We start from the raw sequence: 23,135 nt of genomic DNA, 5'->3' as shown, positions 1-23,135 counted from the left end.
GGCAGCAGTTTCACATGAGCACATCATCAAGTAGTGAACATGTGAACACTCACCCAAAGACCAGGCACAACGGAACCTTTTGTGTGCACTGAAATGTCCCAAGCTGTGCGAAAGCTAAAACGAAAACCTCTTCAAATGCTGCTAGCACTGTGACTCTTGCTGTCCTGTCTAGACTTCATGGCCCACAGTGATCCAACTGGGTTGCAGTCAACATTGTGTGAGATAAAAGCAGCTTCGTCCCCCTCCTTCTCCTGCAACACCCAAACAGACTTCTGAGGAAGGACCTCCAGAAAATTCTGGGCTGTGTCCAACAGAGTTGCAGTGGGAGAATAGCCTGAATCAGGCAGAGGAGTCTTGCACTACTCATGTAACAATCCCGATTTGGGAAAATTCCCCACCTACCTCTCACTGCAGTCAACTGGGCTTCCCAAAGGAGGAACTCCCCTAATCTTGGTTCTGCTATCAAGAAGATTGGCTAGGTAGTTTAAGTAAGCAGAGAGCCAGAATGGATTGTCTTCACAGTGTCTGTGTCATTCTTTACTTTTTATTACTTATATGGAATTCAGAGTGTCCATTCAAAGCAGGTTGCAACCATAAATGCAAACGTAAAAACATTGGGATCAAACACTTGTCCAACTTAACGTGTTTTAAGCTGCTCTGAGATGCTCTGTTGTGGACATTTGCAAATAGCCAGGGGAAGGGTGTTCCACTGCTGTGGATCACCAATCTGGAGAAAGAGACAGGGTGGCAAATAGGATGTCCTCCTCCATCAGACTTTTGGAGTATGGGCGGAGTATATACGAGAATGCAGAAGCTGCGGATAGAGCCCTTCCAAGCAAAAACAAAAGCAAATCTCAGTAACCTGTCAATGTGCTGCTGCTTCAGATCCCAGCGTGGCTCCAAGTCTTGTCCCCGCAGCAAGGTCAAACCATGCTCCGTAGTCACAAGGAGGTCACTGCAGTTACCATCTGGAGACTTTACTGCCTGCAGGAACTCAACACCTCCACTGGGGGAGGCAGAGAGCAAATGTGAAGTGACTGGGCATCCATATTACTGCATTCTATCATTTATTTAGTCATTTTGTTTTATAAACTTCCACCCTGCCTATTTTCACCAAATGAACTCAAGGCAGCTTACAAAGCACACCTTTGTAATTCATCAGATTTCAAGCAACGTAACAAAGAAACAGTGTTAAAAGAATAAGATAATCATACAGAAAAGCACACGAGCCTGACCTTTGGAGAGTTTGTAAGTAAACCATTTTTAACTTACCAAATGTGTAGTCTTTTCCTATGCTAGGGAAAGAGGGAAATTCTGGAACTCACTTAGAAGGGCATATCTTAAAGAAAGTCTAACAGCCTATATTTACATACTTTGCTGAATATTTTGTGACTCTGCTGGGATTCTCTCACCAAAGAGTACTTGCCCCAAGTTTGGATCTTGGCATCCAGGAATCCATTTTTATGTGCATATTTGTGTGTGTGTGTGTCACCAACACACCAAAGGAACAGCATACAGAATTCTGCTGTCAAGACATTCTGTGCTGAACTACAGAGACAGCCAAATATTCCTTAACTTTGAACAATTACAGTTCTCTAAAAAAAGGTGTAGAGATACCAAAGGTTATCAACTTCAACCCCTTTGTCTTATGGCAAGGCATTATTATATCTGTGAAAAACACTCCTGGCAGCTGGGTATACCTAACTGAAGAGCCTGTCATCTCCATATGCAAAGTAATTCACAGGCTATCGAGATGAGATTCAGGAAGCCTATGTTCTACACGGTGGAAAGGAGATCATAGCTCACCTGTAGATGTCAATAAGTTCTGACAAATTGATGGACCGGCGCTTCTCCCACTCTGGCTCCTCACGCTGCAGAACTGGTGGGAAGCTATCTCGGTTTCTTGCTTGAGCAAAGATATCACGCAAGGCGACTGCCTGGACATTACCTAGGTGACAGGAAGGAGCAAAGACTAAAATTCTGATGCATCTCAACAAAGGTAGGAAGCGAATTCAGAAACGGCGAAGGTACAAGGGTTGCTGCAGGGACACTCCTATGAGGGCCTTTCCACATGTTTCATCAAAGTGTGCCTGAGCCATATTCCAGCCACCAGATGAGAATCCTGCTGACCTTTTTTCAGTGGATTCAGTGTTGTCTCCCTGGCAGAAAGAGCTCCTGTACATCAGGTCTTCAAGGCACAAAGAGAAGGGAAAAACCTGAACATCAGCTCAGCAGAATGCATGCACCTTTTCTACACCCACAGTCAAAGCATCATCCAACCACATTCTGGTTTCTGCACAATGCCCATTGTAGTAATATTGATACATGTCCCCAGTTCTCCAAATGGTGAGAGCTCCAGGGGTGGAGCAGGTGCTCCAGGTCTATTTCCTTTGGAATGAGATCACTGGGGGCTTAGTGGCACTTTGGAATGGCTGCACTTGTTTGCAAATATAGGTTGAGTATTTAAAATACTTGGTTAACCACCGCTCGTGACAAGGTTCCAGGGAAGTGAGCAAAAGTGTGAATGATAGCTAATTCACACACAATGTGTAAGAAAATATCCACAGCTTAAGCCACTCCAACAGATATTACTGCCTCACTAGATTTCTAGGGGGTCCACTAGCGCCACATGATTCCTGAAGAAAGTAACTCTGCCCGCTTGAATCTCTCTCACTCTCTATGCCTCTCTCAGTCCGTCCCTCCGAACTGCAGTCTCAGTTCACACAGACAGAGCTGGCATGTCCCTTATCTGCTCCTCTCCTTAGCTATACAATGGACAGCCATTCAGACCAATCTTCCCTACACAAAGCAAACCTGCCCAGCAACACTCATGCAACTGGCTTGCCCCATTCAAGCTGCCTCTTTTTAAACAGCATGGTGGCAGTGGTAGAGTTGGGGATCCTTGAGAGATCGCTCAGATTATTCCCACACTCCCATTACAATATAGTATTCACATGTTCCGGGGGATGGGATGTGACTTTTTACGAAGGGATGGCTGTGTTGCATTCCCCTCCCTCTTTAAAAATAAACAAAACAAAAACTTTCTATGCTTGCAGTCCAATAGCAGAGAGGCATCAAAATGAAAAAGGAAACAAAACAAGAGGTTGACAGAAAGGGAGCACATTGTTGTTAAGGAGAGAAGGAGCTGCCTTACTACTGTCCAACATTTAAGAGAATATAAACTAAATAATACTGCTGACTTGCTGTAGTTAATTTGTATAGCCTTCAAAGAAACAGAAAAATAAATAAATAATAGAGTCTAAACTAAACAAGGCCATAAAGTGCTGCAGAGATGAATGTCACTAATTACATCACACACAAAAACATCCAATTAGTATGAACGTGCTCACAGTGCAACCATACTCTATGCACAATAGCACAGAATGGGCAATTTGAAGAAGAATGTTTTCCCAGGTATAAAATATTGTCTTTTGAGCTCTCAGAAAATGTGTGTGCACTGCACACAAAAAACAGGCCATGAGACAGATGTAAAATGCAACAAATGTTATGGAGCATCATTTCATGCGCTCAATGCCTTCCACATGTGTTTGATTACTGGTTTCCAGAGGGCCTTAAATTGCAGTTCTTCCAATTCCAGGGCATTTATCAACTACAAAGATAGGGCACCTTACCAAAGCCAAACAGGATGTAGATTGCTCCATGGCTGGTGATGTGGGCCTGAGGGCCAATCAGTTTTCCATTTCCATTGATGCTGTACTTTACAGGCCCTCCCACAGGGATTCCGGTTTTACCAGATACCAGGATGAAGCACAAGTCGGGCTACATGGGAGACAGAAAGCGGACATAGGATGGTCAGGGTAGATTTGCATGCATACAGAGCTTTTTTTGCCCTCACAATGCAATCCCTCATCATCCATTCCCTGTGCATAAAGCTGCACCAGTCATGTGGTGCTGCATTCAACAACGTTTTCCATTCATAAGTGAAGCCAGGGGCCTGCATCAAATTCTTGTTAAAGCTGTCAAGATCTGAAGAGGTTTTCATTAGCCGAACTGCTGGCGGGCGGTGGGGAGGCATAGGATAAGGGGCAAAGTAGGATGAGCACATCTCAGGCAACGGGTGCAGAGGCCTTGTATGGGTATGAGAAGTGTGTATACAGGAGAGTCAGACTGCCCCTTCTCCTAACACACACACACACACACACAGGGGGGGGGACACCATCTGTTCTCTGAGAGGGAAGAAAGCATGTCAGGCAGGCAGGCAAGACAACATTGGGGCCTGCTCCAGTTGGACTGTCCCTTCCTCCACCCCATCCAGAGGGCCAACTTTACATTTATATCACTTACCGTATTTTTTGCTCTATAAGACTCACAAGGGGAAATGTGTGTGCGTCTTATGGAGCGAATGCAGGCTGAGCAGCTATCACAGAAGCCAGAACAGCACGAGGGATTGCTGCTTTCACTCTTGCTGTTCTGGCTTCTGAGATTCAGAATATTTCTTTTCTTGTTTTCCTCCTCCAAAAACTAGGTGCATCTTGTGGTCTGGTGCATCTTATAGAGCAAACAATACGGTATTTATTTTAGTATTTTAACACTGCAAACTGCATTGGGTGCCTTGGCAGAAAGGCGGAATGCAAATGCAATCAACGCTCAAGCAAACCAACAATTATAACTCTTTGTCATAGCTCAGTTGGTAGAGCATGAGACTCTTAATCTCAGGTCCCTGAGATCGAGTCCCACGCTGGGCAAACAACTCCTGGTTGGGCTAGTTGACCTTCATGGTTCCTTACAACTCTACAATTCTATGATAGGTATCATTCCCCATATTTCTGATATACAGCACACACAACAGAGGCTTGGGGGAGCCCCATGATTTGCAGAAGTTTAAAAAAATACAGAAAAACCCATCTAAGTGTAGTGGGGGCAGGACACAGAAACAGGCTAATGAGGACTAAATGTGCTCAGAGGCCATGGAATGTAGGGGACAGAAAACTAGGTGGAAGGAGGAATGGAATGGAGTATCCCGGAGGAGAGCACAGCTGTTTGCAACATTTGATTGCAGCTCCCACTTCTTAACAATGCATTTCATTTAGTCTGCTTTCTTGCTCCAGGGAAAGAAGCACATTTATGGAAGATTATTAATTCTGGGGTGGCTAAGCATTTTTGGCTCAAGTGCCAGGAGCACATACCCAAAGTAATTGTGGCCACCCGACACTCTCATCCACACACACTCACAACCGTACTCCTTTGCAGACAGACAGTGCCCGCTGTCCCAAATCAAGTGAATGACCTGATGACCAGGGAGGGGGCAACTGGCATCCTCATCAGTGCAACAGATCCTGGCAGGGTTGTGCAGAAAATATTGCTTGGAGAGCCAGATCAGGTTCCCTACCTTACCACCGCATATATGGGATTATGTCTCATACCTGTGTTTCTCCGATGGCCAGAACAACTAGATCACTGACCCTGTCTCCATCCACATCTGGTACAGTTACAGCTGGAGCAGCCAAGGTCCCACTGGGCAGGTGGGATGAGTCAAGGGTCCAGATGGGTTCTCCTGCAGGCAGACAAATGAAGATTTCAGTGTTAGCAGTAGCCAGAAGTAAGGAGAAGCTGGAAGAGTTCCTTCCAAAGTCACCGCCATGTCACAAATGTCACTGGATGTCAAGAACTGCAGCCCAAAGCTGCTTATCAGGTTCAGGCTGCAGCTAGACACCAAATAGAAGCAAAGTGCTGTAAACGGCTTAATTTTTTAATTAATACGTGTCTGCAACATACCAGAAAAGCAAACAATTATATGTTGTTCTTGCCTTATTTTAAAGGATATTGTGTCCTCATTTGCTGGGGTTGGACTTGTAGTCCTGCCTTTTGTTTAACTTTTTTTTTTGTATTTTATTTGAATTGTTGCTTTTAGGTTTTTATTGTTGTTTTTATTGGGTTTTAATGCAAGCTGCTTTGTGTTACCTTTGCGAGAAAAGTATCAAATACAGGATGTAACAACAACTCCCCCCAGGAGTCCTAGCCACCATGGCCAAGAGTCCAGGATAAGAACATAAGAAGAACCTGCAGGATCAGGCCAGTGGCCCATTTAGTCCAGCATTCTGTTCTTACAGTGGCCAACCAGTTTTCTGCGGGAAATGGGCAAGGAGGAGCACAGCACAAGAGCACCCTCTGCTCCTGCAGATTCCAGCAACTGATATTCGCAAGCATCACTGCCTCCTACCATGGTGATTTAAACATAACCATCATGGGTTAGTGGGGTGGTGGGAGTTGCCGCCCAAAACATCTGGAAGGTACCAGGCAGGGGAAGGGTGGCATAGACAGGAGAGGGACTAGATGGAGACACAGGCTGCCCTGGTATAAGGGCAGCTGCCAGTGTTCCTTATACCAGTGAAAAGAGAACATGTTGAAGTTTCTGTCTCTTGGTCCAGACCGGGCAAGGTTACTTAATGGCAAGGCAAGGCGAGAGACACCAGTTTGAGATGGAAGCAGCTCCCATCAGGAGTATTTCACTGGCATGGGTTTCTGGGAGAGACCCATCACAGATATCCTGCCTCTGAGTTCAGTCAAGCACGATGTGATCTTGCCTGCCACGTTTGCTTTGTTTTACAGAACAAGGATCCTGCAACGTTCTGATAATGTATTTTCTGAGGGCTGCAACCTCATTAAAGCCATTTTAAGCAATTAACTGTATGGGTTTTAGTCAGTTAATTTACAGAATGAATTTGCATAAAAACAATAGTTATGTGACACATGCGTATACTTTCTTTGCTTGCAGATAAAGCAAGTAGGCATCATCTTAGAGAAGTCGTTGATTCCAAGGTTGATGGGAAAGAAGGGGAAACTGCCTTTAAGACGATGCTTGCCATTGCATGGCCAGATGCAAATGAAGACAGGGCATCTTTGTTTTTAATAGCTTCTAAAATTCCCTCTTCTACATAACCCTCAAAGGTGCAAGAGCTCTCTCCTTTTTCACATCTGGCCACCCTAGCTTTTACTCTGTAAATGCTTCTCTTTATACTTTTAATCAACTGCACTACTAACCTGAATTCCACTCACTTTACAAGTTGATCTGGCCAATTCACCTATTAAATATATTGCAACCCTAAGCATGTTCATAGTTTAATCAGGGATGGAAAACCAGTGACCTGCCAGTGTTGTTGGACCTCAACCCCGTTAGCCCCAGCCAGCGTGGCTGGTGCTGAGGAACGCTGGGAGTTGTGGTCCAACAACATCTGGCACATCTGGCACAGGTCCCTCATCCCTGGTTTAAGGGGTTGCAGTGTGGCAAAGTTCAGCAGCTGCCAATTATTCCTCATTATGACTCTTAGTATTTAAAAAACATCAGTCACGTGCCATGTTACACTAGAAGTGCAAACTTAGGTGTGACTACTCAGAAGTAAGTCCCATTAAATTCAATGGGACTTGATCCCATTACAGCCTAAATGAATGTTAAGAACTGAAGGACTTGTTGCCCAACAACTGTAGTCCAGCCTTATGGCTTTGTTAGCTCTGGTGACCAAGCTATTTCTCCATTAATTATGCACTCACACTTGTTGGACTCACCTGAAGAGGCTCTCAGAAGGCTGAGGAATTTAGAAGTCCCAGTAATGAGACAGACAGGCTCTGACGGGGACACAGAGGTTACACCCTTGCACTGCACACTCCGAATCTCCTCTTTAACGTGTCTGGACCACAAAGTGCTTCCGTTCATTCCTGATAGGGCCATCACAGTCACCCATGGCTTGGAGACACCTGGGGGGGGGGGAGAGAGAAGGGATACAAAAACGGCAGTCAGATCTCTTTGTGATGTGGAGGGGACCTGCTGTTTACCTTGGCTCCCACCTTTCTGATAAAGCTACTGAATAATCTCAGTTTCTGATAAAGCTATTGAACAATCAGCAGTTTCAGATACAGCTATTGAATAATCTCAAATCCCCATCACATTATTGATCAGTTCATCTGAGCATCCCTATGAGACTAACAATGCAATCCTATACCTGTCTGCTCAGAAGTAAGTTGAACTGAGCTACTAACTCTCAAACGTGTGCAAACTTCGGCAGCCTAAGGCTGCAATATTAAACACAATTACTAGATCATGCAAGGTGGCCATGTGTCCTCTCTCTGAAAGGTCGAAGTTCAGTTTAAAGATAAAGACAAATAAGATGAAAGAGGAGCTAACATCAATTATTGGCTATCTTAATCATTAATATTTATTTCATAGAACCACCAACATACATAGTGATTTGCAGAGTGACATGAGTGACATTTTACATTATATGTCTGTGACAGACTTTCATTTTAATTATGGTGGGCGTGTCCACATATCAGATGGTTTATGGCTCCCTAATGTTTTTAAATTGCAGGTTTTATTTCTGAAGCAATGGTTCCATTTTTTAATCCTATTGGTTTTAAGAATCTGTTAAGGAAGCTAAATCCATTTTGCATTTTAGCAAGTGGCTACATGTAACTAAGCAAGCTCAAGTTGCTAGGGGTGCATTATATCCATTTATGTTTGTGTTATGCCTCACTTCATTGTATTTCATTTGACTGTTCTTTATTTTACTGTTGAATGAAAAGAGACAGAGAGTACGAGAATCTCTAATAAATGTAACTAATCCCCCCCTCAGAATACAGAGGAATAGAGGCCTAGAAATTGTATGTCATCTACCACTCCCCTCTGAAGTGTAATTTGCCGAACTGCAGCAAGGCCAGTATCAGAAACTTTATTGTTGGTTAACTCTCCTTTGCTTTGTATTTATGTTTTTAAACGTTGATTTGGTTGTGTAATATTGAATTCATTCTCCTTTTGTTTAATTGTTGTTTTTTTGCCATTTCTGAATATACTGACACGCTCTGCATTTTGTTTACAGTGGTACCTCGGGTTACAGATGCTTCAGGTTACAGACGCTTCAGGTTAAAGACTCCGCTAACCCAGAAATAGTACCTCGGGTTAAGAACTTTGCTTCAGGATGAGAACAAAAATCGTGCTCCGGTGGCGCAGCAGTGGGGGGAGGCCCCATTAGCTAAAGTGGTGCTTCAGGTTAAGAACAGTTTCTGGACCTCCAGAACGAATTAAGTTCTTAACTAGAGTTACCACTGCATTTCTATCTTCAATCCTTTGTATTTTGATGTTATGAATGTTTGCTCAGAGCTGCTGTGGGTACAGATCATGGTAGAAAAGTGTCATATAAGTAAACTCAATCAATCAACTTGCCTGTCAACAGTTAGCCACTGGACCACAGATTGAGCAAGCATACAGATGACCTGGTCAGAGTCTTCCTGGATAGCTCAGTTGGTTAGAGCATGGTGCTGATAATGCCAAGCTTGCAGGTTCGATCCCTGTATGGAACAGCTGCATATTCCTGCTATTGCAGGGGGTAAGTCTAGAGAATCCTCAGGGTCCCTTCCAACTCTACAATTCTATGAATCTATGATTGCTCACTCTGATGTGATGTATTGCATTTCTATTGAAATCACAGCAATTCCTTTCAAACTGGCATCTAGGCAAATAACATTAGTCTGTGGAAATGCCGTGCAAATCTTAGTCGCCATTATTTTATCATGAATTTCTTCTTTTGGGGAGGCGATGCATAAGGGCCCATCCTGAGTTCTCTGTGGGACTTTCTGCTCAGCAAACATGTGCAGGATTGCACCACCCAGGAACAAAGGGCTGCAGTACAAGAGAGGCTCCAAGGAAATGTGTGTTGGCCAGCACTGACTGAGCACTTCCAGGTTTTCTCGTGTGCAACTAGTTGCAAGTTTGGGTGCCGTTCTCTTCGCAGCTTGTAACTACTGTGTCAATTATAGGATAATTAAGAAAACAAGCTTATTCATCCTCAGGCAGGCAGCAGGGGCCCAAGGGAAAGGGCCCGCCTCAAACCCTCTTCCCCACATCAATCGAAATGAAATTTGTTCCAGCTCTTTCCCCTCTGCTGCTTGTCTCGGTTTTCCTTAGATGAATAAGTACAGTTTATGAATGTTTAAATATTCATTATATTGAATAATTGCATAAATAAAATACAGCTTAAAGTCTCTGGCAGGGGTTGGGTTTTCTTCTTCTTCTGAACAGAGTATGTGAAGTTCTACAGAGGTGGTGGCTGACCTGTGACTCTCTGGAGGATGATGAACTCCAGGTCCCACCATCCCCAGCCAGAGGAGCCAATGATCAGGGATAATGGGAGTTGTAGTCCAGCATCAATGGAGGGCAAGACATTAGCCATCCAGATCTTAAAAGGAGGCATAACTATCTACCTTGCACACTCTCTGCTGTATACTGAGGTCCTGGTTACAGCCCTGCCAATCCACTTAATGGCCGTGTTTCCTAAAGACTCACAGTGTCTAGGGCAGTCTTCTTCAACCTGGTGCCCTGTAGACTACAACTCCCATCAGCTGTTACTCCCAGTGTGCTGGCTGGGGCTGATGAGAATTTTAGTCCCAAACATGTGAGATGGCACTAAGTTGGGGAAGGCAACTCCACAGCTTCCATCCGGTTGATCAGTTTAATTTATATTTGTTTTGGAACGTAAGAAGCGTCTGCTGGATCAGGTCTGGATCCAGCTAGTCCAGGATCCTGTTCTCACAGTGGCCAACAGGATGCCTGTGGGAAACCTGCAAGCAGGGCACAAGCACAAGAGCACAAGACATAAATATGTATTCACTTATGAAAGGATTTATATGCCGCCCTCCTGCAAAACATCTGGGTGGTGTACAGCAACACTAAAAATATTTAAAAGCAGGACCAAGCAACCATTTAAATGGCAGGCTACTCAATGGGCACTTTGAAGAACTGCATAGGCAAAACAGTCTTTAAGAGACACTGAAAGTCAAAAGCAAGGGTGCCTGCTGAATCTCTGCTGGAAAAGTGTTCCACAGCATGGAACCGATAACATTATCTGCTCAACTGCTAGTGCTCAACTAGGCAGTACCAGGACCGATGGGAGTTGTTCAAAATGGCCGTGCTGCCTGGGATTGATGGGAGTTGTAGTCCAAAACATCTGGAAGGTGCCAAGTTGGGGAAGGCTGCCCTAAAGGTGATGAGTCTGGGTGTTCAAGTGGGGCATGAAGGATAGGATTACTCATGTGCTCAAGCACAACCCTCACATAAACTGTTCAGTTCATACTAAGAATGGATCAGGGATGGAGCCTTATCTTATATGCTTGTGTATTTCTCTGGTAAAGCACAGAACATTTGGACAGCTTGTAAAAAGGTGATAAATCTCAAACAAAATCTCTGCTTGACAATGCCCTTTCAGGCCGAGTTCCATAAATGAGTGGAAAATGTATGTGGATTTCTTTCTCTTTTTAAAGCAACTGATTGTGTGGAAAGGCATTAAAAGAAGATTTTTAAAAAATCAAAAGAAGTGTATCACATATGGAGCAATCATATCTATTAAACTCACAGAGGGATATCTCAATTTCTAAGCAGCATGAGTCAAGAGAAAAACTGAATTGTACGGCATGATAGTATAAATCATGGGTAGGCAAACTGAGGCCCGGGGGCCAGATCTGGCCCAATCACCTTCCAAATCTGGCCCGCGGACAGTCCAGGAATCAGCGTGTTTTACATGAGTAGAATGTGTCCTTTTATTTCAAATGCATCTCTGGGTTATTTGTGGGGCCTGCGTGGTGTTTTTACATGAGTAGAATGTGTGCTTTTATTTAAAATGCATCTCTGGGTTATTTGTGGGGCACAGGAATTCGTTCATTTCCCCCCCCCAAAAAAAAAAATATAGTCGGACCCCCCGCAAGGTCTGAGGGACAGTGGACCAGCCCCCTACTGAAAAAGTTTGCTGGCTCCTGATATAAATGTTAAACACAGAGAAACCTTGTGCGATTGAATTTGGGGTTATCTGTGGGCATCTGCAATGCTTACCCAACACACTGGCATTTTTCAGAGCTGTGAAGGAGAGCAGGATGTCAGGAAGACCATCACCATTTACGTCAAAAAGTTCTGGAGGAAACAGCACTCCACCTAAAGGATAATGTGAAACAAGTTACTCTTCTAGAAATTGCTTCCCATCTAGACAAAGTTGGTCTAGTATGACCAAGAACAGGGATGAGGAAGCTGTGATCCTGCCCACATGTTGCTGGACTACAGCTCCCATCAGCCCTGACGATTCCCAATGCTGACAAGGGCTGATGGTTGTTGGAGTCCAACAATAACTAGAAGGTCACAAGTTCTCCATCCCGACCTAAAGAAACCTCCATCATTAACAACTTGCAATTATTGTGATTGATTTCGAAGGGTATGTCCATTCAGAAATACTTCCTGAATAAGTGACTTGAGTTGGCCCCTGCCACAGCTGCATTCCAGATAGAGCTCTAATACTCTTTGGTCCCCAGTTTGAAAACAAGGTGTCCTTGCTGCCCTCAATGACGAAGAATATCTTCAGTCAGTCAAATGTTCCCACAAATTTAGAGATGCAAGGCAGGCATCCAGAGTACGGTAAATTCAGCAAGGATTTTTGAAATGTAGTATTTAGATTTCCACCCCCAGCCCCAAATATATATTTCTACATGAAAAGGAAAGGACACTAGAGGAAAACAGTATGTCAGAGCTGGTTTGGGGGTTCAAGATTCTGAAAGGGGCCAAACAGAGACCAGACACAGGAGCAAGGATGCTTCAAAGTTTGTTTCCATCCCTGATATGGCTGCAAGATATCTTTTACTTTAAATACTTGTCCTTCATTCTAGAACCTCACAGCTCTATACAACTGCTTATTTCAGAACAAAAAGGTAGTATGTACAGAATTACTTTTGACAGTGCTGAAATGATTCTAAAGGGGAAACAAGGTGATTCAAAGAGAAAAAAAACACTCTACGTTCCAAAAACAAACAATAACATTTGAAAGTAGTATCACCAGCTGTAGGGATAGGCAGTGGGACAAGTGAAATGGATTTATTTTACTTTTTTGTGGTGAAAATAAAGCTGGATAATTGTTTAATCTCCTAGGAGGATAGATTGACTTAAAGAATCTTAAATCAGCAATTTAACTCATCAGATGAGATTCCTCTTTTCAAATCATCAAATTTAATCAATTCTTTCCTGCGAGGTTCAACCACTTTTAAAAGATAAGCACGTGTTGTTGTTGTTCTGTTACCTAACCATTAACGCATGATGATGTTCAACTAAATAGAGCCTTTGAAACCCAGCCCAAAACTTTACAAATTGTGTCTAGCATCTAAATTAAATATGTTTAAGTAAATTGGCATTATGCATTTCTAATTAATGTTTGAATCTTGAATTTTCAGAATTTTATCCTTGTTCCATCTTTGATTGCTATTTCCTTCATTAGGCATGAGCTTTCTACATATGGACAGTGGGCTGCAATTCGCTTGCAGTTCTCATTCCCCATCAGATCCCACTAGGACACGCATTCCACAAACCAGGGACGTGTTCCAGAAGCAACTTACCCGCCTCCTGGCCCAAGTTGCGAATCCAGGTATTGTGCAAGTCCCTCGGAGGGCAAGGAATGAGGAAAGCACACACCAGCACGAGGATCATGGAGACGACCACGGTGAGCAAGAAGACAGCTGTGCGCACATAAGGCATCATGGAGTTGGCGGTCTTCTGCTCCAGACCACTGGCGGCCTCGCTGGGGTACTCTTCTGCCAGACCCTCCGACAGGTGCTGCTTCGTCATCCCGACCTCCGCATCCGAGTCCACATCCTGCACTTCCCCCAGGGGGCTCTTCCCATTCTTGACGCCACCATTCTTCTGTATGTTGAGCACCAAGTCATCTTCGCTCTCATCGCTGTCGGCTTGAGTGAGAGGGTCGTACTCCCCAAGGTCTGGGCTCTTCTTGCCTGAGGAGAGAGATTGCTATACGTATTCATTGCTCACCTTTTCTCCCAGGAGCTCCAGGTAGCACACCTGGTTCTTTCCCTTTCCCATTTTCCCCTTCACAAAAACACCAAGAAGGTAGCTTGGTTTAGGATAGTGAATGGCCCAAGGTCACCTTTAGAGAATCATGGCTGTGTAGGAATTTGAGCCCTAGTTTGCCAGGTCCTAGTAGTTCAACACTCTAACCTCTATAATCGCACTGGCTCTCAGTCATGGGGAGAGAATTTATTTTACTTTATTTGTTTGTCACCTAAAACTTCATGGTTTCTGGGCAAATCACACAATTGTATAAAAATGTACACGTTTTTAAAGCCAACAAACAGAACATTGTAACAGTACAAAGGACCATCAACAGTACAAATCTGCAATCAAGGGACAGAACCAGCATATCTCATACCATCAAATGCCTGGGAGAAGGGTTTTTTTAAAACCTGGTGCCCCCCCCCCAAAAAAAATAGTGGTGCAGGGTGGTAATCACTGGGAAGTCCATTCCAGAGGTGGGGGCCAAAATTTAAAAAAAATACCTCTCCTTTATCACCACTCTCTGGACTTATCGGGGAGAGGCAATTGGAGAAGGGCATCAGACAACAACAATCTTTGGGTCTGGGTAGGTTCATGCTCAATGACAAACCTAGACAGCATCTTAAAAAGTAGAGACATCACTTTGCCAACAAAGGTCCGTATAGTAAAAGCCATGGTTCTCCCTTTAGTGATGTATGGAAGTGAGAGCTGGACCATAAAGAAGGCTGATCGCCAAAGAATTGATGCTTTTGAATTATGGTGCTGGAGGAGACTCTTGAGAGTCCCATGGACTGCAAGAAGATCAAACCCATCCATTCTTAAGAAAATCAGCCCTGAGTGCTCACTGGAAGGACAGATAGTGAAGCTGAGGCTCCAATACTTTGGCCACCTCATGTGAAGAGAAGACTCCCTGGAAAAGACCCTGATGTTGGGAAAGATGGAGGGCACAAGGAGAAGGGGACAACAGAGGACGAGATGGTTGGATAGTGTTCTCGAAGCTACAAACGTGAGTCTGACCAAACTGCGGGAGGCAGTGGAAGACAGAAGTGCCTGGCATGCTCTGGTCCAGGGGGTCACAAAGAGTCGGACACGACTAAACGACTAAACAACAACAACAAGGTTCATGCTGAGAGGCATTCGGGTCAAGAGCAGTACTGTGCAAAGGTCCTAAGCAGTGCAGGGCTTTATAGGTTAGGACCAGTTCTCTGAATTGGGCTCCAAAATGTTTATGCAGTCAGCATAGTTATGTGCTAGAATGGGTATTATATGACCATACCTGCAGCTCCCCATCAGCCATCTGTCCGCACCAGTTGCAGTTTCCAAACCGGCAGGTCAGAAACTTGGGGAAATAATCATAGCCTCAGGGAAGGGGGAGGTTAAATGAACTCTGGCATCACTGGATCCCCTAAAAAGGATCTGTTTTCCAGAGAGGCAATTTATCAGGGGAATGGAAAGAAAAAGGGAAGACAGTGGGAAGAATCCCCCCTACATTTCTGAAGATTAAATGCAAGGGAGGGAATGGGCAGAGCTCAACAGTTCTGGAAAAAAGAAAAAGATACAACATAATTTGCCTAGTTACAGTGGTACCTCGCAAGACGAAATTAATTCGTTCTGCGAGTTTTTTCGTCTTGCGAATTTTTCGTCTTGCGAAGCACGGAACTGTACCTCTTCAAGCAATGCACCCGGTTTTAAGAAAAAGGAAACAAACTCGCAAGACGTTTTCGTCTTGCGAAGCAAGCCCATAGGGAAATTCGTCTTGCGAAGCAACTCAAAAAACGTAAAACTCTTTCGTCTTGCGAGTTTTTCGTCTTACGAGGCATTCGTCTTGCGAGGTACCACTGTACTTCTAATGCCTTCACGTTCTGCTTTCCGAAGCCCTGTGCTGTTGCTATTATATGCTTAAAGCTATGCATGCCAAAGTTCCGTCCTCCCCAACAATGTTTTTGCTCAAGAACAAAACCATACCTTGCCTACTTGCAAAGCAACCATGGTGGCAAAGAAAACCCCTATCTTTCAATGTATTTAACTACCTCCTCCTTTTCATTTAGGCTAGCTATTTGGCTTAGTTGGGACTCATTTAGGAGTGTGTGTTAGTGTGTGTGTGTAAAAGAAAGAGACAGAAGATTGCAATTTCCTATTCTCACAAATCAGTACCTTCATTTTCTGTTTAGTTGTACATTTGAGGACCCTCAAGTTGTTTTATCTGCACACCATTTTACCACTTATACTGGGCAGCTCTGAAGGCATCAACCTTAGTCACTAATTCTAGTGTAAACTTCCTGCACCTCTCCCCAACCAATATACTGACTATGGTGATTTCAACATAACCAATTTGCTTGGAATGAAACACAGGTGAGGAAGACAGCCTGACGGTTCAAATTTTTGAATGTTATCTTTTACTCAACCTCAAGTTTACTCCCTGATTATGCAGAGATTTTCAGTTAGCCATTTGATGCACATTCTACCAGGGCTCAAAGAACTCGAGCAGCATCCTACTTCCTGCATATTCAAGGCATGTGCTACCAAGCATAGATTTAATACGAGAAACCTGTTGCTCCAGAAGAGCCAAACAGCATGTGTGTGGATGCCAGAAACAACTCCTAGGACCACCCCAAAGACATCCTTTGCTTCCTGAACCAAAGCACAAGACAGAACCCACCCATTTCATGTCCAAACTCCAACAAGACTTGGCAAGCATCCATCTCAACTTGTATTTGAAAATTATTCTACATACTAGTGCTGACTGAGCATTCACTCATATCTTTTCTTATTTGCATGTTCACTAAGAGTGAAGAGATACTCTAATCCATAACACTAATAACTATTTACAGACTGAAAACTGTCATTCTAACTGCATCCTGTTAATGTCACCAGCCGCTTCTCTGGCAGAAGGCATAGCAGTCCTGTTCCAAGCAAAGTATGGAGTCTGGATTTATGATGCTCTCCAAAAACCAAAGATTTGGTTCATATCAGCAGTCCAGAGCCAGAGCACTCCACTGACTACCAGTGAATACCTCATATTACTTTACAGGTTACAGAGCAATCCATCCTTTTGGCCAAACTGGAGGGTGGAGGTAGATGGGGAAGATATGTTCCACACACCCCAGCCTTGCTGGGTGATTCTGCTGGCACAGAGCTCCCTCTTCTGCCCACAGAAGAGGCAGCCTCCTTGCTGGCAACAGCCAGCAAATCCCCCTGAAATTGGGCTTTACGGGGCAGAACTGAGCCATCCCAGAATCTGTTGGATCTTGAACTGGCACCACTGCCATCTCAAGACTGCATTGGGGCTGATCCAGTCTTGATCACTACACCATTATCTCCCCGTCCCTTCCTTCCACCTATGCCAGAAAGATTGAGGATACAGTAGTCACCCTTCCCAGGCAGGAGGTGCGGGTGGAATTAGGATTGCTCCCCTAGTAAAAAATGAAAATAAAACTTTTTTAAAAATAGATTTGAAAATAATTATCCAATGTGTGCATCCCTTACCTACTAACCATTCATCCCTTCAAAACTGTTCAGGAGATTTCCCTTCAGGCAAGCACAGAAGGCCAAGGTTCTAACACAGCCAACTCCCTGCTGCGTTACTTTTCTGAACACATGGAGTTTTTCACATAATGAGCATGACACGGCTGCTGGCAACACTAACCCTGCCATGTGGGAATCCCCTGCACACGACCACAGTGCTCTGAGAGACACAGTCAGGTTGTGTATCCACAGCAGTGACCAGAGAATTATTGACTGCTGGGAGGAACGCATAGAGAAGAAACGCCATGGGACATCTGCATCGGCACATCTGCCCCAGCTGCATCAAAACATGTCTCTCCCATATCAGCCTCTATAGCAACAGCAGGCATTGTAGTGCAACCTTCCAACAGTTTGACTTCACCTGCAAAGGCACACTTTCCCATTGTCTCCAGAGATAGATGGACGCCAACATGATCATTATTCATTCATGCAGTTTGAAGCAGGGTTTTACAAAGGGCAGTCTGGCAAGTAAAGGCAAGTCCAGTTTAAATATAAAAGAATCACAAGAAAGGACAGCAGGGTTAACACTTAGATAGCAGACTGAGCAGGCACACAGGTCACATGCATTGCATTTTATTTTTAAATTATAGCAATTATGTCTAAATTAGCATACACAAATCTGTGCTCTCTTTTCTGGTGATGCCTTAAGTGGACAGCCTATTTTGTAGTTCACTGAGAGAGGCTCTGCCTTGCATGCAGAAAGTCCCAGGTTCAATGCCTGGCATCTCATGGTAGGGCTGGCAGCACAGTGAGTTAGTGCGCTTGGCTGTTATCCAGAAGGTTGGTGGTTCGAGCCCAACTAGGGACTGCTGCGGACAGGATTCCTGCATCGCAGGGAGTTGGACCAGATAATCCTTGGGCAGGGGCGGAGGAAGGGGGGTGCGGTGGGTGCAGGCTGCCCTGGGTGTCACCACTGAGGGGGGGTGACAAAATGCCGGGTGGCACTCACCGCGGGGCCTGCAGCGTGCCCAAGCCATGTGCCTCTTTTGGGAAAGATGTGGTGGCTTGGGCATGCGCAGGCTCCGTGCTGCCCAAATGGTCCGCCCGCTGCCTCCCCCGCCCCCAAGCTGTAGGGCAGCTGAGTGGGAGGAGGCAGGCAGACTTTGCAGGCGCCGCAATGCACCCCGCCCCTATGGGTGGCTCGCCCCTGGGCACGCCGCCCCAGGGGCTTCATCCACCGCTGCCCTTGGGTTCCCTTCCGACTCTACAATTCTACGATTCTATGAAGCGCTGGGCTACAACTCTTTCTATAATCTTATTCTGCTGCATGTGCAGACCCTGCGTTAGCCGATAACGCTTTTCAGTTCATTCAAGTAGCTGCACTGCCTTGCCTTGATAAGATGAGAAAAAGGCGTGTGCAAGAAAGGAGATTATACTCTGTCAAGGAGATACAACTGCCTTACTTATTTGTGAAGCTTTTTTTTTTCTCCCTTCAAAAAGCGCAGGAATAGGAATTAAACCCCCTTCTCCTGTATATCTAGTACAGCTGCAGGGTTTTTTGTTTTTCTTTTAATTAAAAGAGAGTGAATTTAGGCTGCATGCAGAAGGAGAGGGGCGTGTGGATTTCTTTTTCCATTTCAATATATGTGAAAAGGGAGGGAGGGGCACATTTAATTAAAGATTTGCATTCATTGTTTTAATGGGAAAGGTGGATGGAGGTAGGTTGTAAGAAGGTGAGAGAGGGCAAGTGGAAAGAAATGTTAAAGCACTGTAAGCCTCCCTAAGCCTACAGGATAGAAATGAAATGAAATGAAATGAAATGAAATGAAATGAATCAAGCTACAATCAAGCTATACTCACTTACTTGGGAGCAATTCCCACTGAACTCAGTAGACATGTACTATCGCCTATACCTGTTGCTATAAGGCATTTATAACATAAGGGACATGAACTGGTTGGATACAGACACATGGTGGGAGAAACCAGCTGGGAAACCAGCTAGGGTAGAAGGCTCAGAGCCTGAGGACTGGTGGTGGTGGGACAACGATGAGTGGTCAGAGGGAGAATGGCACAGAAACTGCTTTGGTCACCCTGTATGATGACTTCTGTCGGGAGAGAGATGGGCAAATGTGTCCTTGTTAATTCTCGAACTCTCAGTGGCTTTTGATACCACTGACCATGGTATCCTTCTGGAGCAGCTGTTTGAGTTCGGGGCGGGACTCAGGAGTAAATTGGACAATTGGGCAAAAACAGGGAGGACACACCCACTGTAGGAGTGTGCTAGTAAGAGGATAGCTAACTACTAGGCAAGGACAGCGTTAGCTACAAAGGAGAACACTTTGTCCTTTAAATCAGATTAAAAAGGAGCACCTTAGCAAGGCTTTCTGGTAGATGGGTAAGCAACTGAGATGGGGCCATGTGGATAATGTTATGGCCTCTACTAACCAATGGAAAAGTGCCACATCTCCTCTCTAGAGTACTACTTTGCCAGGAAGTTGGATTATGTCCAAGCAAACATAAGGAAAGTGAGCCAGAAGAGTTATTAGCCAAAGCCCAGCATAAGCCCAGGGCTCTCTTCTACATTTCTTACTTTTGTCACATGTACTGTCTTCTCTTCTAGCTCAGCTTCCCTTCTTGTCTTACAGACCACAAGTCTCAGAGCTGGAAAAAGTATTTTCAAATTTTAAACCAGTATAAAATGTCAAAGCTGCATAGGATTGTCATGGGGTGGGGAATCAAATGCTTAAGATTTTCCTGGATCAGACAACAATCTAGTTACATCCAAAAAAATCCAATACTTTAGTTTGCAATTTATGCTTTTGAAATACCTGTGTATTTGAAATTCACTAATGGGTCTGCAATATAGCAGATAACTGGTTTCTGTTATTTCACATTTTAAAAAATAAATATGGCACCACCACTATTGTTTAAAATTTTAAAATGCACCAACAATATGCAAGACCCCACTGGCAAGAGTCACAGGGGGGAAATATACACCTAAGCTTAAATATGTATATGTGAATCTGGGGTGCCTGTAAGTTGTTTGTGAAAACCGGTATATTTGGATGGTTTAAATAATGGATGCAAAGCATTTGTGAAACACTATGAAAATAGTTTTTGTTTACTTGGAATTGCATTCACAGCTCAATTAACTTAAAGCAATTTGGTTGAATCCAGACTAAATTAATTGCACTGATTTTTTCCTGCAATCAAAGGGACATCTCTTTTAGTTATGACTGACTTGCTCTGTCGATATAATGAACTTAGCTTAGATTCAACTCATGGTCAGTACATTGCACCAATTAAAATGCATAAGACGACAAACAGGTTAATCGGTCTGACAGGAGCAGGGGGGGGGGGGAAACCCACTGGGCAACATACACCAAGATGCAAAAAAAGTATTATTAATTAACCTTTGTACGTGGCACAATGAGCTGCCTGGTTCAGCTACGAAGAGCTTAAAATAGCAGTTTAATTACAGGCAAACATCCTGAAGTTTAAGAAAAGGATGCCAAAGCCTCATACTTAGGTCAGCTGCAACCCATTCAGCACTGCTCAAACCAGTACTGGGTTCGAGTCCTTGTTATCTTTTCCTCCTCCAGACGTAGGTCGTCTATAACTCTCAATCAGATGTAATTCATGGTGAAATGTCAACTTAAAAAAAATAAAAAAATAAAAAAAGTGGAGGCTGATATTTCGGTCTCATTCCCATTTCTCTTCCTTGGCAGCAAAACATCATCAATTTGACTCACACAGTTTCCCCATCTTCCCCCACCCATCCTGGGACCCGTAATCCCTCTTCTTCTTCCACCCAAAGTCGACCCCCTCCCTTCGCCCTTTCCTCCCCCAGGAGCAGCTGGAGGCGCGCTTCATCATCACGACCCCCTCCCGCGACTCCCCACCTTTCGCTCCGCATCCCCGACCTCCCAATCCGCGCGGCTTTCTCCCCCCTCCCGCCCCCCTCCGCGCGCCTTTAGGGCCAGAGATGAGGAGCACCTGCTGAGACCCGGATGCAAAAGGGCGGCGAGGGAGGGGGGGAGACGAGGGTGCCTTTCCTAGGTGGGACCCGGATGCTCTCTCCCCATGACGAAGCGCGGAGCTGGGGGCGCCTCGGCAGGTTCGTGCGCCGGGGGCTGCCAGCCTCGCCCCCTGCCGCTTCCCCGCGCGGCGAGCCCAGACCCCCTACCTGGCAGCTTCAGCGCCCGTGACAGCACCGTAGCCATGCTGGAGACGGGAAGCGCGCATGCGCTCGGCTCTTTTGCCTCCTGGGAAGTGTAGTTCTGCAGCGAGCCCGAATTTAGGTGCGGAGGTTGGGGCTGCTGCGCGCGCTTTGGCGCAGAACGCGAGGCAGCGCTAGGCGGCTGGGGGTGTGGGTGGGATGTCGTGGCCATAGTTTCTTGGCTTGCCATTTCAGGTGTGTGTGTGTGTGTGTGTGTGCGAGAGAGAGAGAGAGAGCAGGGACTCCTGGCTTCACAGAGTCAGAACGACGTATTTTGCTACCCCAAAGGGCTGGACCATATGATCCAAGAAGTGCGACCCAGAATGCCATAATCCAAGAAGTGCGAGCTGCAATGCATCTTAGGGGACACTGGGGTGCAACCTTTCGCGGCGTTGCAAGGGATCCAGGGGTGCGAGGAGGAAAGAGCTGCCGCCAAGCGTTGAAAATAGTAGCATTTGGGAAATGGATTAGTCCCCGGTTGGAGACAGAGCCGCGCCCCAAATTCTAAAAGCCCTCTGAGAACCTGATCAAAGGGTGGAAAGCCAGCTGGGAGGAGGAGAGGGCAGAGAGGGAGTCTAGTACACCGTGCTCTGGTCATTCCTCTCCCATATCCCTGCAGGGCAGTCAGCAGAAAGCGCCTCTGTATGCACACCATACTTTCGAAGTGCACGACTTTCGCCTGGGAACTGTGGTTTATCCTCCAGAGCTATAGTTCCCAGCACCCTTAACCAACTACAGTTCCCAGGATTCTTTGATGGAAATAATGTGCTTTCAGTGTATGATGTATATGCTCAGCGGTAGAGCTTCTGGTTCAAACCTCAGAATCTCCAGCTACAACTAGGAAAGACCACTGCCTGAGAGCCAGTGCAGTCAGCAGTGCGGAGCTAGGTGGATCAATTCAGTATGTTCCTTTGGAGAACGAACATTTTCCACTGAGAAGCTCACTGAGGTCATAAATGGAAGGAAGACAAGTGGGGTTTGCAGTCAGGATGCTCTTTTACAGGAACTGATATTTCTCCCATCCATACTTCTGGCTTCAGCTTATTCCGTCTTTTTCCCTTCACTGAACAGCCGCCCACCTCTTCTTGGCACCCATATCAACATTTTGGATGTGTAAATAGTACCACCAGTATTTGTTGCTCCAGATGTGTAAACGTTAATACCTCAACACTGGACGCAGTTTTGATTTGCGGCCAAAGACTGACTTGGCTCCAGCGACGTATTGCTGCAAACTACAGAGTTCAGTCTGCCCTGATGTGAAACTGCCTGTGTAAACATGTGTAGGGCCACAGCCCTTTGGCTTGGATCAGAAGGTAGCTTTTCAAAGGGAGCCGCTTTGCTGATGCCAACATAAAACACAGAGATAATGCAACTTAGCAACTGACTGCTGCATTGTACAAAACTTGTGTTCTTCAGACCTTACTGTGAATAGTCTGATGGCATTGGCAGGTTCTTGTTCAGACTCCTTTAACCAGCTGTGAAAGGAAAATAAGACTGATTTATATCACTCATGGACCAAAAAGAATTTTTTTAAAAATTGCAATGCTATGCACATTTTCCTGTCAGACCCACTGAATACAGTGAAATGTATTTCCAAGTAACATGCATAGGATTACACTGCTGCAC

The 23,135-nt window shown here is 45.0% G+C and overlaps 1 protein-coding gene across 1 annotated transcript in view; it reads right to left on the bottom strand.

Annotated features, from left to right (window-relative positions):
* The window catches only part of FAM234B (family with sequence similarity 234 member B), a 29,538-nt gene extending 7,908 nt beyond the window's left edge, over window positions 1-21,630 (bottom strand). The window contains exons 1-8 of the mRNA XM_083573786.1: window positions 21,477-21,630; window positions 13,375-13,767; window positions 11,834-11,932; window positions 7,525-7,713; window positions 5,385-5,515; window positions 3,633-3,780; window positions 1,807-1,948; window positions 863-1,006 (exon numbers count right to left, since the gene is read on the bottom strand). Of these exons, the coding sequence (XP_083429912.1) occupies window positions 863-1,006; window positions 1,807-1,948; window positions 3,633-3,780; window positions 5,385-5,515; window positions 7,525-7,713; window positions 11,834-11,932; window positions 13,375-13,767; window positions 21,477-21,513 (1,283 nt within the window). The 5' untranslated portion in view covers window positions 21,514-21,630. The remainder of the gene's footprint in view (window positions 1-862; window positions 1,007-1,806; window positions 1,949-3,632; window positions 3,781-5,384; window positions 5,516-7,524; window positions 7,714-11,833; window positions 11,933-13,374; window positions 13,768-21,476) is intronic.
* Window positions 21,631-23,135: the final 1,505 nt, after the last annotated feature.

Source organism: Podarcis filfolensis (genome assembly GCF_964270895.1).
Source record: "Podarcis filfolensis genome assembly, chromosome: 10".
NCBI lineage: Eukaryota > Metazoa > Chordata > Lepidosauria > Squamata > Lacertidae > Podarcis > Podarcis filfolensis.
This window is presented reverse-complemented; position numbering and strand designations above follow the sequence as displayed.